At 44.7% G+C, this 13,845-nt stretch overlaps 1 protein-coding gene across 2 annotated transcripts; it reads right to left on the bottom strand.

The window, feature by feature from the left end:
• Window positions 1–3,164: 3,164 nt before the first annotated feature.
• Window positions 3,165–12,753, bottom strand: LOC134036809 (protein zyg-11 homolog). 2 transcript variants are annotated; one of them, XM_062481909.1, is made up of 15 exons: window positions 12,656–12,753; window positions 7,958–8,114; window positions 7,379–7,533; window positions 6,479–7,278; window positions 6,238–6,378; window positions 5,869–6,045; window positions 5,662–5,726; window positions 5,474–5,573; window positions 5,296–5,346; window positions 4,993–5,154; window positions 4,841–4,888; window positions 4,405–4,605; window positions 4,277–4,329; window positions 3,977–4,074; window positions 3,165–3,654 (listed from the first exon to the last, which is right to left on the bottom strand). In XM_062481909.1, exons 3-15 carry the CDS (start codon window positions 7,467–7,469, stop codon window positions 3,479–3,481), a joined length of 2,163 nt encoding a protein of 720 aa, XP_062337893.1. In that variant the 5' UTR covers window positions 7,470–7,533; window positions 7,958–8,114; window positions 12,656–12,753; the 3' UTR covers window positions 3,165–3,478. The 2 variants fall into 2 exon arrangements, with proteins under 2 accessions (XP_062337893.1, XP_062337892.1); XM_062481908.1 differs by having other exon boundaries at window positions 7,379–7,544; window positions 7,965–8,114.
• Between the last annotated feature and the right edge of the window lie 1,092 nt (window positions 12,754–13,845).

The raw sequence follows: 13,845 nt of genomic DNA, 5'->3' as shown, positions 1-13,845 counted from the left end.
CGCCAGACCCCCAGTATTAATCTGCTGTGCCACGGTAAAAAAAATGTCCAAGCTCTTCTATGCTTGCTATAATAGCCACTGCAGCCACACACATAAGGTGTCGGCACGCAAGTCAGAATTAAGGCTAAGAAAACATTACAAAACGAAACAACATTTATAAATAATAGGCCAACCTATCATCTTTACCTCAAACATAATAACAACATGATTCCAACGTATTATATTACATGAAGCTCAAAAAACAGTATTTGCACTGAAGATATTGGAAAAATGGGCTCACATTAACTATTGATGTCCCTACCAAAGCTGATAACAAAACAAACTTGCGTCCCTGAACGGTACGTATAATGAATAGGGGAATGTGCCCCAGTAGAGCTTATGTCTAGCAACGCACCTGAGTGATAGCTGTCTTTTGTTTAAAAGTGGCAAGCGCAAATAAGTCACCTAAGATGGTTTGGTTTGTGTGTCAGACATTTTCAGCCATGTAACAGCGAGGTCACATATTCTGATGACAGTGCCCAGGTCCAGATTTTGACCAGATCACTGTTGGCTGCCCAGACCGCTGTGTGCGACGACCAGCTGGTGGTTCAGTGCCCTGAGCAAAACTTTACAGTGATTCCCTCCAACTTCCCACTGGCAATAAGGAAGCTGATCATCTCAGACAACCGCTTGGTCGAGCTCCCGCCGGTGATGCTCAGCTACTCGTCCGATTTAGTTAATTTGGACTGCAGCAACAACTCGTGGCTATCAGCAGCCCCATTTGGAAATATGGCATCCTTTCTAACTTTCCTGACCTGCGCTACATCGCCATCAGCGAAAACCTCTGGAACTGTGGATGCGTTAACGAGGAACTAAGTCTCGGGGCCAACGAGGAGGGATTCCGTTTCCCAGGTAAATGCAGCTTCAACTGAACACACACAGCTGTCAACTGTATAATTGTATTCTATCAATATGCTGTACATGAGTGCACATTTGAGTTGAGTAGGATTGTGGTGTTTACAATGTCAAAAAGGTGCGCACGTTTGTTGTCACAGATGTGGCCAGGCGATAGGCTATTATGTTCACCCTAACCCTCAAGCTAACCCTAACCCTCAATACTGTAATAACATGAGAGACCACGCGAGATCGGTTATGTAATGATGCATCCGATTTAGAAACAGGTTTATTCCCAAGTTGGTTTTCACATAGCAGGAATTTTCTTTGTTCTGATGGTGCATAACAATAAACAAATAGTGGTAGGACAAAACATGTAGGTAAAACGTGCCAAAGTGCAAAATGCAGCAACATAAGGGACAAGTTAACAATAGAAGATTGAAAAAGTGTTAAAAGAATAGTTGTATAGGCCAGTTGCTTTGCAGAGAGACAAATAAAAGGCTGTAGGTAAATAGATCCAAAAAATTATAGGATTGAAAATTAAACAGATGGAAGACAACTGTATTGACTAATTTGGTCATCCAAGGGATTCAACTTCAAACGTAATGGTACTTTCAATGTGCCGTATGTAACAGTTATGTCACATTTTACTTTGTACATTATCTGAAATACTTTTGTAAATGTCTGATTGATGCTAATTATTAAAAAGAAAAGAACAAAAGTTATGTCATGTAATATATTGAATATTATTCAATAGGCTGTGCTGGTTGAGGGGACATAATATTGGGATCCTCTTCCGGTGCTACATGTAATTTTAGTGTGTGTGTGTGTGTGTTACAGAAAAAGGACAGGCATTATGTAGAAGTCCACCTAGCATGCAGGAGCAGCATCTAGAAAAAGTTAGTCTCCGGTTGAAGTCCATCTCTAAACAGAAATATGCGTTTGGCTACCTGTTCTTGTTTTTTTACTTAACCCTTTTAACCTTGGCCATAATGTTACGCACAGCCTTGAGGATAGCTTTGCAACAAGGCCGTAGCATTGGGTGGGACGAAATCTGCTTGGAAAATTTCCTTTCCTTCTATTATTTAAGTTTAGTTATGAAAATCTGTCTGTTATTTTTTAGGATAATTTCAGACAGCGTGCCTGTTGTAGCGTTGCACATCTATATTTTAGTTATATTTCTATATCAATATATTGGGGGGGACATTTTGACCAGATTTGAATATTGGGGGGGATGTGTCCCCCCCAATATATATTATGATTACGGCGCTGCTTTGCAAATCCTGCAACAAACTGGACTGGATTGAAAAAACACCACCATGACTATGTGATGCCATCCCTGGTACCATCCTCAGAACTCCCTCAACTGTCTGTGAAGTCCTCCTAAAATTACCTGCGAGAATATTGGTATTTTTTATATTAAAAAAGAGACACCTCAGAAAAGTGTCTGACATGTTGCTGATATCGACATTGGAGAAGGCGTCCTTACGATAGTATGCTTATTTAATGTGTGTGTTATGTACGTATGTCTCTAACGACTTTTTGTGAGACAGTATTTCTGGCTCACAGATTGTGTTTTTTCACCTGCTATCACTTGCCCCTCCTCTGTCTCTCTCTTTTTCGCTCTAGCTCTCCCTCCACTAAACATTTCAGAACTCCTCCAGTCAATCATCCTTAATTCCCTTTACTTACTCATTCCCTTGCTTTCCCTCCCCCTTTTTTCTGTCTCCTCTCCTCCTTTGTCCCTGTCTTGGGTAACACTTGAATATTGATTAAAGAGCTTCTCTCCCATAGCAGTTCACTCTCTCACTCCCAAGACAGCATCATGGTATTAATACATCCTGAATTTCTTTTTATACCAAAAAAGGCACTACAACAAAAAATTTGCCTCAGTATGCAGTAAGAATGCAGAATTTTCAATGAAAATTTTTCATTGTCATTGTTTTTCTGAAGCCTTATTAGAGCTGAGCACAGTTGAAACAAGAACAGATCATCGAAGACCAACATGAACACAATCGTACCCACAATCGTACAAACTACTCTGTTTCCCACTTCTCTGAAGGTACAAAAAGACACTAACTACAGAAGGCTAGGTGAACCAGCATCTGTTTGACAGCTTCAACTCACAGTCATAACACCCCAGTGCCCTCTAGTGACAGTCTACATATTTAAATCCAAACCAACATGTTTGATCAAATGATTCTTGTTTAATTGGAAATGTTGATTAGCAGTTTGTAAAATACAATGAACAAGGTTCACTTTTCCTCCAAATAAAAGATGATCGCTTTACATTCAGACAATTATAAATGTTTAATATTCTTCATGATCGAATGCACAGTTCAAGTAATTGAATTGTAATTGTTGTTCATGTACACAATGCTCTGATTTTCATATATCATATATTATTTTTTCCTAAATATTTTCACAAATAACTCACATAGACGTTTCAGTTTGAAACTCACACTTCACATTTTGGTCGTGCCACATTGCTGATATCAGTTAGCTTTACTCCTTTGGTACAACACCCAGCATTTGCACACACTCCAATCCTTGTTCATTACTGTACAAGCAAAGCTGGCAGTCAAACCAATCAGAACAAAGTCTTCTAACTCTGTCCTGGCTGGTCTGTGAGGATGTCTCTCTGACTCTGGTGATGATCCAGGATACCCAGGATGCACTCTGCCAGTCCTCTGACGTCAACGTGTGTGTCGGGATGGGAGGTCAACGCCCTAAGAAGATCCACTGTCCCCTCTTCTTGTAGCATACTGCAGTACTGTGCAGCTGAGGGGACAGTAAAGGCCAGATAATACTGACCGCAACACCTTTGTATAGGACTAGAATAGACTATGTAACCTGGAGGGAGATCTAGGCTCCAGGTGGGTTCTGTACAATTGAATGGCCCAGGTTCCCAGTTCCTGCATGGCACTTGGAAACCTGTATTCTGTGCTCCAAGTAAAGAACCTTAAAACGAGTCTCTGAGTTGGAGTCCTTCCAAAGCCCACTTGTTTTGGAGTATGAAATAAGGACTCCCCCTCCCTTTCGATGCTGAAAGGGCAATGAGGACCTAGTGACAACTATGTTTTGGTGTGCTTGTGTTACTTACCGTTCTGGCTGCAGACGAGTCTCATGGCCCAGACAGCCCACAGCTGTACTCCTGAAGGCTGGGATGTCTGCAGCAGAGACAAGAAAGGATGGAACGACCTGATGGAGGGAGAGAGAAATATTATACAGTATCTTATATCTGTATATGCCTGTTGTCTTACATAGTACATTGCTTTATACTGTCTATGTTTTTTTTGTGCCCCCCAAATATTGCTCCCAGGGGAGCGATTTTTTAATAAGGGAAACATGACACGTTTTGAGTTATTGTTCAGTCCACTTCGTCCACAAGTTCCTCTCTTACCTGTAGGAAACCATCTCACGCTCAGGTGGGGTCCATGTCATCACAGCAGAGTGCTGCAACCAGGAAGAGTCAGGTCAAAGGACTAGCAATCGAGAATCCAACTGTCACAAATACAAACACAAACACACCAGTTGCTCCAAGATGGTGGCACGGAGCTCCTCGTCCAGGGTCCAGGCAGCCTCTCTGGAGGTCAAGTGGGCCAGGATCCCCCCAGCAAAGTAGCGGACCCCAACTTCCACCTGGGGCCCCTGGAGCAGGCTCAGGATGTGCTCAAGCAGGTCTTCCTCCATCAGGTCCCCCTGCAGCTCCTCCACCTCCGCTATGTTGTTCTGCAGGGAGGCCAGAGACAGCAGGGGCCACGATTGGGGTGGGTCACAGGGCACAGAGTCAATGGACTACACCTTAAATAGAAAAGTAGTACCTAGTCGCACCATAGACTGAACTACAAAAATGCATGTTCAGGCCAAGTCACAACTCTGGGCCTACCTCAAACAAAAGAACATTGATGCTGCAAACTACTCTGACAGTTCCATATGATCCAACACCCTGACAAGCACAACCTACCAGAAGACCCAAAACCTTCTGCTGAACGGAGGATTCCGAGTAGTAGGACTGCACCACAAGATTGAGACAGAAAGATAGAGGGAGGAAGAAAAGATAAATGCCTTTGTAGTGTTAACTGCATGTGTATGTGTGTGTGTTATGTGCATGCAAACCTCCAGCACTTCCTCATACAGCTCCAGGCCCTGACACTGGATGAAGTGGCGAGAGGCTGTGGGTGTTTCGTCCGTCAGGTTCCAGAGAGCGCTCAGGGCGAACTTGAGAGTGGAGTCCACCACTCCCACCATGGCCTTCTGCTGCACTATCCCCAGTAACTGCTGCTGGAGCGGGGGAGGAAGGGGGGAGAGAGGAGCACAGTTGAGGAAAAATAGAGATACCAAACTATGAGAAAATGGAGGGAGAGGCTTGAATGAGAGGGCGTTCCTGGTCATAGAAGAAGAGAAAGAAGGATAACCTACCTTCATAATGAAGATATCAGCACCCAATTGTGTGGTCTGCTCTTTAGATAACTGCAAACAGACAAGGGAAATCATCAAATAGCCTGCATGTGCTACAGAGCCTAGAAACCCAGTCAAGCCAGGGGCATCAGACAGACTCCACAGAAGTTGGTCGTGGGGTATGAAGGAGGGGCCTGACCTTGGCCACCAGGATGGAGATGATGGCCACAGCCATCCTCTGCAGGGTGGGGTCCTCGTGACTGCTCAACCAGTTCATCACCAGCTTGGCAGCTTCATACCTGAAACCAGGAGAAACCAACAGAGATTGGAAGGAACATGACCGGTATGTGTCTGTGTTACTTTTGTATCCTAGTGTGACACACTGACCTGTTGAAAGGGACATCTTGAAGAATGTAATCACTGCAGAGAGCCAGTAGGCAGTTTTTTTGTACCTGACAAAGAAATGGTTTGTGTTTTTCCAGAATCAATGTCTTATGCAGTTGAGTGCATATTTGCTTAAGTATTTATTAGTTTGTTTTTGTTGCCTCTGTACTGTGTGTGTGAATGTGTGTTTGAGTGTGTGAGTGTGGTTACCTGTTGGTGGTTGGGGAAGTTCTTCATGGCCTCCAGTAGCTGACTGAGGATGGCGCTGAGCAGTCGGAGGGGCAGACCCACAGCCAGGTCCTGATTGGTCAGGTTGAAGACGCAGGCTGTGGCCACCAGCTGGACATGCAGAGACTGGGCATGTTTCTGCATCCCGTCCAAAACAAGCTTCAGACAACAAGAGCAGCAATCAAAATGATGGACCATCACCTCAATGATAAATATTTGTTTACAGACATGCTGTCAAGCATGTAAACACAAGGTTCTTGATTCTTTGAGCTCGTAAAATGATCTTCATTAGGTCACAATGCCGTTTATACAGCCATGTTTTGACTGAGATGAATAGCCATGGTGTGCTACCTTTAGGATGTCTGCTCTGGGTTTGTCCAAATCACTGCTCAGGTTGTAGAGGTGAACCAGGGCCTCCTGTGTGAAGCACTCTCTCTCACTGTACCTCCTCAGGGCTTCTAGAATCTGACCCTCGTTTGCCTCCCCAGTCACCTGAGAAAACACATCACTTAATTAGCATCAATCAGGGGCTGTATGACCGTGTCAAGTAGGTAAATTATAGATAAATTATTTAGTTTATTTAGGTGCTGACCTTCAGGCTGCCACATCCAAACAGGGCCTCACAAGAGCCAGCGCCGGTGGCCAGCAGGCCCAGGAACACCAGCTTTGGCCTGGCCTCGACGAAGGCCCGGACCGCCCCATCTGTGACCCTCTTCCGCCCAGACACATCCAGGGAGACGAGGGCGGGGAGGACCCCTGAGCTCCCCTCCAGCAGCTGCCGCACCGTCTCGTCCCCCTCCCTCCCGTCGTCGTCCTCTGAGGGCGTGGCGAAGTGGTCGTCGGAAAAGTCCAGATGCCTGAGGGCCTGGAGGCGCCTGAGGACGGAGAGGAGCCCGGCGGGGGGCATGTCCAGCTGGCGGAGGGCGTGGGCGCAGAGGGAGCGCAGGGTGGACCTGCTCCCCAGCAGGGCGGTCAGATCTGTGACAGGGGTTCTGGATATATCCAGGTTCTCCAGCTGAGGCAGGGAGCAGACCTCCTCCAAGCCCGTGTCAGTGAGGTCTGTGTTGGCCAGGATGAGTGTCCTGATACCCTGCAGGGAGCGAAAGCTGACCTGGCCTCCCTCCTCCAGGAACCCCCAGTCCAGCTGTAAGCCACTCAGGGTCAGCTTCTGCAGGCTGGAGCTGCACTGAGGGTTGGACGCCAGGCCTGTGAGCACGTCAGCCCCAGTGAGGCCTCCGGAGACCTGGGAGGCATCCAGCTCCTGCAGCCGGTGAGGGCAAAGGGCCAGGCGGAGGGCCTCGGCAGAGACTGGACAGGTGCGGATGCATGCCCTACGCAGGCGAAGCTGTCTGCAGTCACGGAAGATCCCAATAGTCCTGTCATTCAATATACCTATGAGGAGAAACAACCTACGGCTGTCAAAGAAAGAAAGAGCAAACTGAACCAACTCATTTCTCTACTTGCTCATTCCTTGACGCTTTCTCTCACTTACCCTCTGTGGCCATTTTGTACAGCAGCTGGTCAGCCATCTCTTGAGGGAGCAGCGGGGCCCAGTGTAGGCGCAGGGAGCCGTCTGCCTGCATGGTGCACAGGGAGTCCAGGCTGTGACACACATGGGCCAGGCACAGGTCAGCCAGGGTCTCCGGGCTCTCCTCACCCTGCAGTGGACATTCACACACAAATACTGAGTCTACTCTGCATATGTGAAAACCTGCATGTCAAGTTTCTTTTGGTTTGTGTTTTCAAAGGGTTCATGTTTTGGAAATACACTCTCTCTGAAGAACCGTACATAATCATTTTAGGACATAAACACCCAAGGCATTATAACGAGATTTTCTGCCCGACAGTGATCTGCAATAAGACCCCTGGCTTCTAATTTTAGGACTAACAGACGAGCCATCGCGCATTAGTCTCTTTAAGTCACCTTCTAATCCAACTAATCTCTGTAAAGGAGCCAGGCAGACAATAGCAAGCCATTCTTATAGAATATTTGACAGTTTACAATGTGACTGTGACAGGAACAGGACAACCCGAGGGTGGCGAATGAGGGTACTCGACTGGGGGGCAAAACTACTCACCATGTTTGAAAAAAGAAAAAGAAAACGTAGCTCTTTAGGAACTACAGGAATTACTCTGGGTCAAATAATAATATTCTCTTCTTCCTGTTGGACGTCATTATTCTCCCGTAAAATGACAACTGCAGTATCTAAAACCAACAAAGTTGTACGCTGCGTTCACACTGCAGCGTTTTTTAACGCTCTGCATCACTTGCCTTCCCACAGTACACCACGCTCGGGGGCGTGTTAGACAAGTTAATACAGAGTTGTAGTTCTCCAAGGTCACTGTTGTAGTCATGGCCAAGCGTGCAGATTTGGGTTCATGTACTCACAATATCGATCAAAATACAACTTTTACACAACATTTATGTAAGTGCAAGATTTTACTAGTGCAAGATTACAGTAGAATACATGTTACGCCACCGGTCACTCAACCAGTCGTTTGTAGGCTGGGCTAGCAGTGGCACAGAACAGTCACGTAATGTGACGAGACTGAATTTAAAAGTAGGCTATAAAAACACACTAGGAACAATGACGACATCGGCAACCATGCACCATGCATTATTAGTTTAATGTAATCTTTAAATTCAGGCTCGTCACATTAGTAACTTTGTTCTGAACAGAACTGGGTGTGCAGACACATACGAAAAGTTTCTCCTCCAGCTTGAAATTGTGAAACCTAGAAATGTTTATCATGACCAACGGTTGCTACGTTACAAGAAACAAGAAAACAATCCGATTGGCCAACGCTCCTCATTTACATAAAGTTGAGAAAATCCAACTTGCAACGCTCCGCTCCGCTCGCCTTCCCACAATGCCCTACGCGAGCGTCAACGCCTGGTTTCATTGAAAATGAATTGGAAGCCGACGCCACGCGCCGCCCGCTCCGCTGCAGTGTGAACGCACTGTTATACAGGGGGTGCATTTCATGGCAGGCTTGTTGTATTCCTTCTTGCCATGAAATGCACCCCCTGCTAACTCTGACTAGGAAAGTGTCACTTCCCTGAAACTTACTGTGGTTACTCATACTAGTCCCCTCAGTGTACCGTAAAAATCATTTGATGCTGGGATATACAGAACAGACAATAGAGGGGGTGCATTTCATGGCAGGCTTGTTGTATTCCTTCTTGCCATGAAATGCACCCCCTGCTAACTCTGACTAGGAAAGTGTCACTTGCCTGAAACCTACTGTGGTTACTCATACTAGTCCCCTCAGTGTACCGTAAAAATCATTTGATGCTGGGATATACATAACAGACAATAGAAGGGGTGCATTTCATGGCAGGCTTAATGCACCCCCTGCTACCTCTGACTAGGAAAGTGTCACTTGCCTGAAACTTACTGTGGTTACTCATACTATTCCCCTTAGTGTATAGTAAAAATAATTTGATGCTGGGATATACAGAACAGATAATACAGGGGGTGCATTTCATGGCAGGCTTGTTGTATTCCTTCTTGCCATGAAATGCACCCCCTGCTAACTCTGACTAGGAAAGTGTCACTTGCCTGAAACCTACTGTGGTTACTCATACTAGTCCCCTCAGTGTACCGTAAAAATAATTTGATGCTGGGATATACAGAACAGACAATAGAAGGGGTGCATTTCATGGCAGGCTTAATGCACCCCCTGCTAACTCTGACTAGGAAAGTGTTACTTGCCTGAAACTTACTGTGGTTACTCATACTATTCCCCTTAGTGTATAGTAAAAATAATTTGATGCTGGGATATACAGAACAGATAATACAGGGGGTGCATTTCATGGCAGGCTTGTTGTATTCCTTCTTGCCATGAAATGCACCCCCTGCTAACTCTGACTAGGAAAGTGTCACTTGCCTGAAACTTACTGTGGTTACTCATACTAGTCCCCTCAGTGTACCGTAAAAATCATTTGATGCTGGGATATACAGAACAGACAATAGAGGGGGTGCATTTCATGGCAGGCTTGTTGTATTCCTTCTTGCCATTAAATGCACCCCCTGCTACCTCTGACTAGGAAAGGGTCACATGCCTGAAACTTATTGTGGTTACTCATACTAGTCCCCTCAGTGTACTGTAAAATTCATTTGATGCTGGGATATACAGAACAATCAATAGAGGGGGTGCATTTCATGGCAGGCTTGTTGTGTTCCTTCTTGCCATGAAATGCACCCCCTGCTCACTCTGACTAGGAACGGGTCACATGCCTGAAGATTACTATATACAGGATATATACAGGGGATATACAGAACAGATAATACAGGGGGTGCATTTCATGGCAGGCTTGTTGTATTCCTTCTTGCCATGAAATGCACCCCCTGCTAACTCTGAGTAGGAAAGTGTCACTTGCCTGAAACTTACTGTGGTTACTCATACTAGTCCCCTCATTGTACAGTAAGAATCTTTTGATGCTGGGATATACAGAACACACAATAGAGGGGGTGCATTTCATGGCAGGCTTGTTGTATTCCTTCTTGCCATTAAATGCACCCCCTGCTACCTCTGACTAGGAAAGGGTCACATGCCTGAAACGTATTGTGGTTACTCATACTAGTCCCCTCAGTGTACTGTAAAATTCATTTGATGCTGGGATATACAGAACACACAATACAGGGGGGGGGGGGGGCATTTCATGGCAGGCTTGTTGTATTCCTTCTTGCCATGAAATGCACCCTCTGCTACCTCTGACTAGGAAAGTGTCACTTTCCTGAAACTTACCGTGGTTACTCATACTAGTCCCCTCAGTGTACAGTAAGAATAATTTAATGCTGGAATATACAGAACTGATAATACAGATGGTGCATTTCATGGCAGGCTTGTTGTAGTCCTTCTTGCCATTAAATGCACCCCTTGCTAACTCTGACTAGGAAAGTGTCACTTGCCTGAAACTTACTGTGGTTACTCATACTAGTCCCCTCATTGTACAGTAAGAATAATTTGATGCTGGGATATACAGAACACACAATAGAGGGGGTGCATTTCATGGCAAGCTTGTTGTATTCCTTCTTGCCATGAAATGCAACCCCTGCTACCTCTGACTAGGAAAGTGTCACTTGCCTGAAACCTACTGTGGTTACTCATACTAGTCCCCTCAGTGTACCATAAAAATCATTTGATGCTGGGATATACAGAACAGACAATAGAAGGGGTGCATTTCATGGCAGGCTTGTTGTATTCCTTCTTGCCATGAAATGCACCCCCTGCTAATTCTGACTAGGAAAGGGTCACATGGCTAAAAATGACTGTGGTTACTCATATTAGTCCCCGCAGTGTACGGTAAGAATCATTTGATGCTGGGATATACAGAACACACAATAGAGGGGGTGCATTTCATGGCAGGCTTGTTGTATTCCTTCTTGCCATTAAATGCACCCCCTGCTACCTCTGACTAGGAAAGGGTCACATGCCTGAAACTTATTGTGGTTACTCATACTAGTCCCCTCAGTGTACTGTAAAATTCATTTGATGCTGGGATATACAGAACAATCAATAGAGGGGGTGCATTTCATGGCAGGCTTGTTGTATTCCTTCTTGCCATGAAATGCACCCCCTGCTAACTCTGACTAGGAAAGTATCACTTGCCTGAAACTTACTGTGGTTACTCAGACTAGTCCCCTCAGTGTACATTAAGAATCATTTGATGCTGGGATATACAGAACAGATAATACAGGGGGTGCATTTCATGGCAGGACACCGACATGTGTAGCCTATAATTAGGCTACATCAATACATCTTTTTTTGAGGATTAGTGCGAACAGCTAGCATTATCTACCTGCCTTGCTGACATTTTACGTTACCTTGATAGGGACTCCTGGAAGTTCCGGGAGTCACCTCTCAGCCATCTCAGCCACCTCCCTGAAATGAGTCTCTGCAGGTTGGGATGTCTGACGAAAACACACCAGCGCGCCAGAACAACGTAAGTGTTTTGACGATTTATCCTGCTTTGTTTGTAACCGGTATGTAACAGACGTGGCCATGCTCCGTCCCCAAGGTTTTAGTCCGCCACTTGCTGGGCTCGAACCCTCGACCTCTGACTCGCCAAGCGCGACCACTAAGAACTACGCCAAAGAAAAGCTAGCTATTTGTCGACGCGGGTGCCTATCACATACCTGAGGAGTGAGTTTTACTGATTCACACTGGTTACACCTTGTCAGATTATTCAACTATATTTATATTTATTTGAGGATTTAAAGTGGATATTTTTAAAGTTCAAATGAATAACTTTAATAAGCACAATATATTCTTTATTATTTATGATTAAATGTTTGTTGACGATAAGTGAGGAACAGCTTCAAATCTGAAATCAAGGATGGATCCAAAAACCGTCATTTAAGAACATCAATCCTGAATTAAAATATCCACGTAACAGGTATAAAACTGAATGTTGCCACAAGAATGTTAACTGCTACAAAATAACAGTGTTATACACAATTCAATTAGGTTATGTGAGCTTGTTATTGACTTTCTCGGTTTGAATGACTGAGTGGAGGATATGAGGTTGTGCGTAATTAATCTAGGGCTATAATGGCCATCCAGGCAAAAATGAGCAATGGTGGGGGATGGGAGAGGCACTGTTGTTGTGACTGGATCCTCACTGCTAGAATCGGCGGGACATCCTGTTTACTGAACTTAATGAAGAACAGATAGGATCAGTGAATTCCTTTTGACATTGGTTGGTTTTAGCTGCAGCGGACCGCGCGTCGCCCGCTCCGCTGCAGTGTGAACGCACTGTTACAGTCAATTGGGTTACTGTCGCGGTCTATTTAATCGTCCAGCTTAGCACTTCGCAGCCTCAGACGGTTTGATTCCTGTTGATTGGTCAGGAATCTGAAGTCACACGTTACGGGTCAAGCTCAAAACAGGTGATAATTTCCACAGCATGTAAACACTATATTCGTGTTTGCAATGATTCGATATAAGATCTGCTGTACAAAACGCAAGTTAATATATTTAGTTAATTCTCCCTATACTTTAGAATTTGTTTTTATGATTGGCAAGTTACTCATTTTACCACAAGGGGGGGCCGGTGTAACAGTTTGCTTGGCGCAGACTGAAGTCAAGGGGAAAAGAAAAGACAGCAACCCTGCAGTTCTTGCTCCTGAGCCCTGAAATCAGGGGCGTCGTTAGACCCTTTTTACTGGGGCACGTGCCCCAGTGTAAATCTGCTGTGCCCCAGTAAAATCAAAAGTTTGAGTTTTAACAATTTACTTTATTAATCAGTGCATTCATTTAGATTGGGAATCCCGGAAAAAATAAAGGCAGTATCCCAATCAACGCTTGTAAAATCAAAGCAAAAACACAAACCAATGCCTGCAGAATTCCATGTCAGCGCGCTCTTCTGAGCTTGCCAAATAGCTAAACTAAAGAAAGTTTCTAAATGATAGGCCTACCGATCATCTTATTTTGATTAAAACATAAAAACAATATTACATGAAGCTCGCTTGCATTAACTATTGATGTCCCTGCCAAAGCTGATATCAAACTTGCGTCCCTGAACTGTTGTATAGTGGGTTAAGCAAGGTGAGTTTCGATAGCCGAGTAGTGTATTGCGCGCATCAAGCTTGGAAGAAAAAAAGGGATATGAATAGGGGCCTGTGACCCAGTAGACCTTTATGTCTAACAACGCTCTGACCGGGCATTTAAACACATTTAAATGTAAGCAAATGTTTGGCCTACATTGTCAGTCACTTCATTTGGCTTATCCCTATAGCCAAGAGGGAATGTGCAAAAGCTAAAAGAACTTAAGCCATAAATCTAGAGCCAACGGTGACCAAAGCCAGACCTGAAAGAGATTAATAGGGCAATAAAAACTATTTTACTGGCTATAATTCTCTTGTTTAATATTTTTTTCTTTCTTCTTGTTACTGCAAACTGTGATACCACAAGTAAATAAAAAATGACTTTTGAGTGTGTGGGGCATGGAAT

This window comes from Osmerus eperlanus, chromosome 16, assembly GCF_963692335.1.
Source record: "Osmerus eperlanus chromosome 16, fOsmEpe2.1, whole genome shotgun sequence".
NCBI classification, from domain to species: domain Eukaryota; kingdom Metazoa; phylum Chordata; class Actinopteri; order Osmeriformes; family Osmeridae; genus Osmerus; species Osmerus eperlanus.
Note: the sequence above shows the minus strand (reverse complement) of the source record. Positions and strands in the feature narration are given on the sequence as shown.

Excerpts from the sequence above, each read along its gene's own strand:
- LOC134036809 (XM_062481908.1), bottom strand. Across the intron at positions 6,046-6,237 it reads CCAGAGCAGACATCCTAAAG|CTTGTTTTGGACGGGATGCA; the intron begins GTAGCACACCAT and ends TGTTGTCTGAAG. Across the intron at positions 4,606-4,840 it reads AGAAGGTTTTGGGTCTTCTG|AACAACATAGCGGAGGTGGA; the intron begins GTAGGTTGTGCT and ends GCCTCCCTGCAG.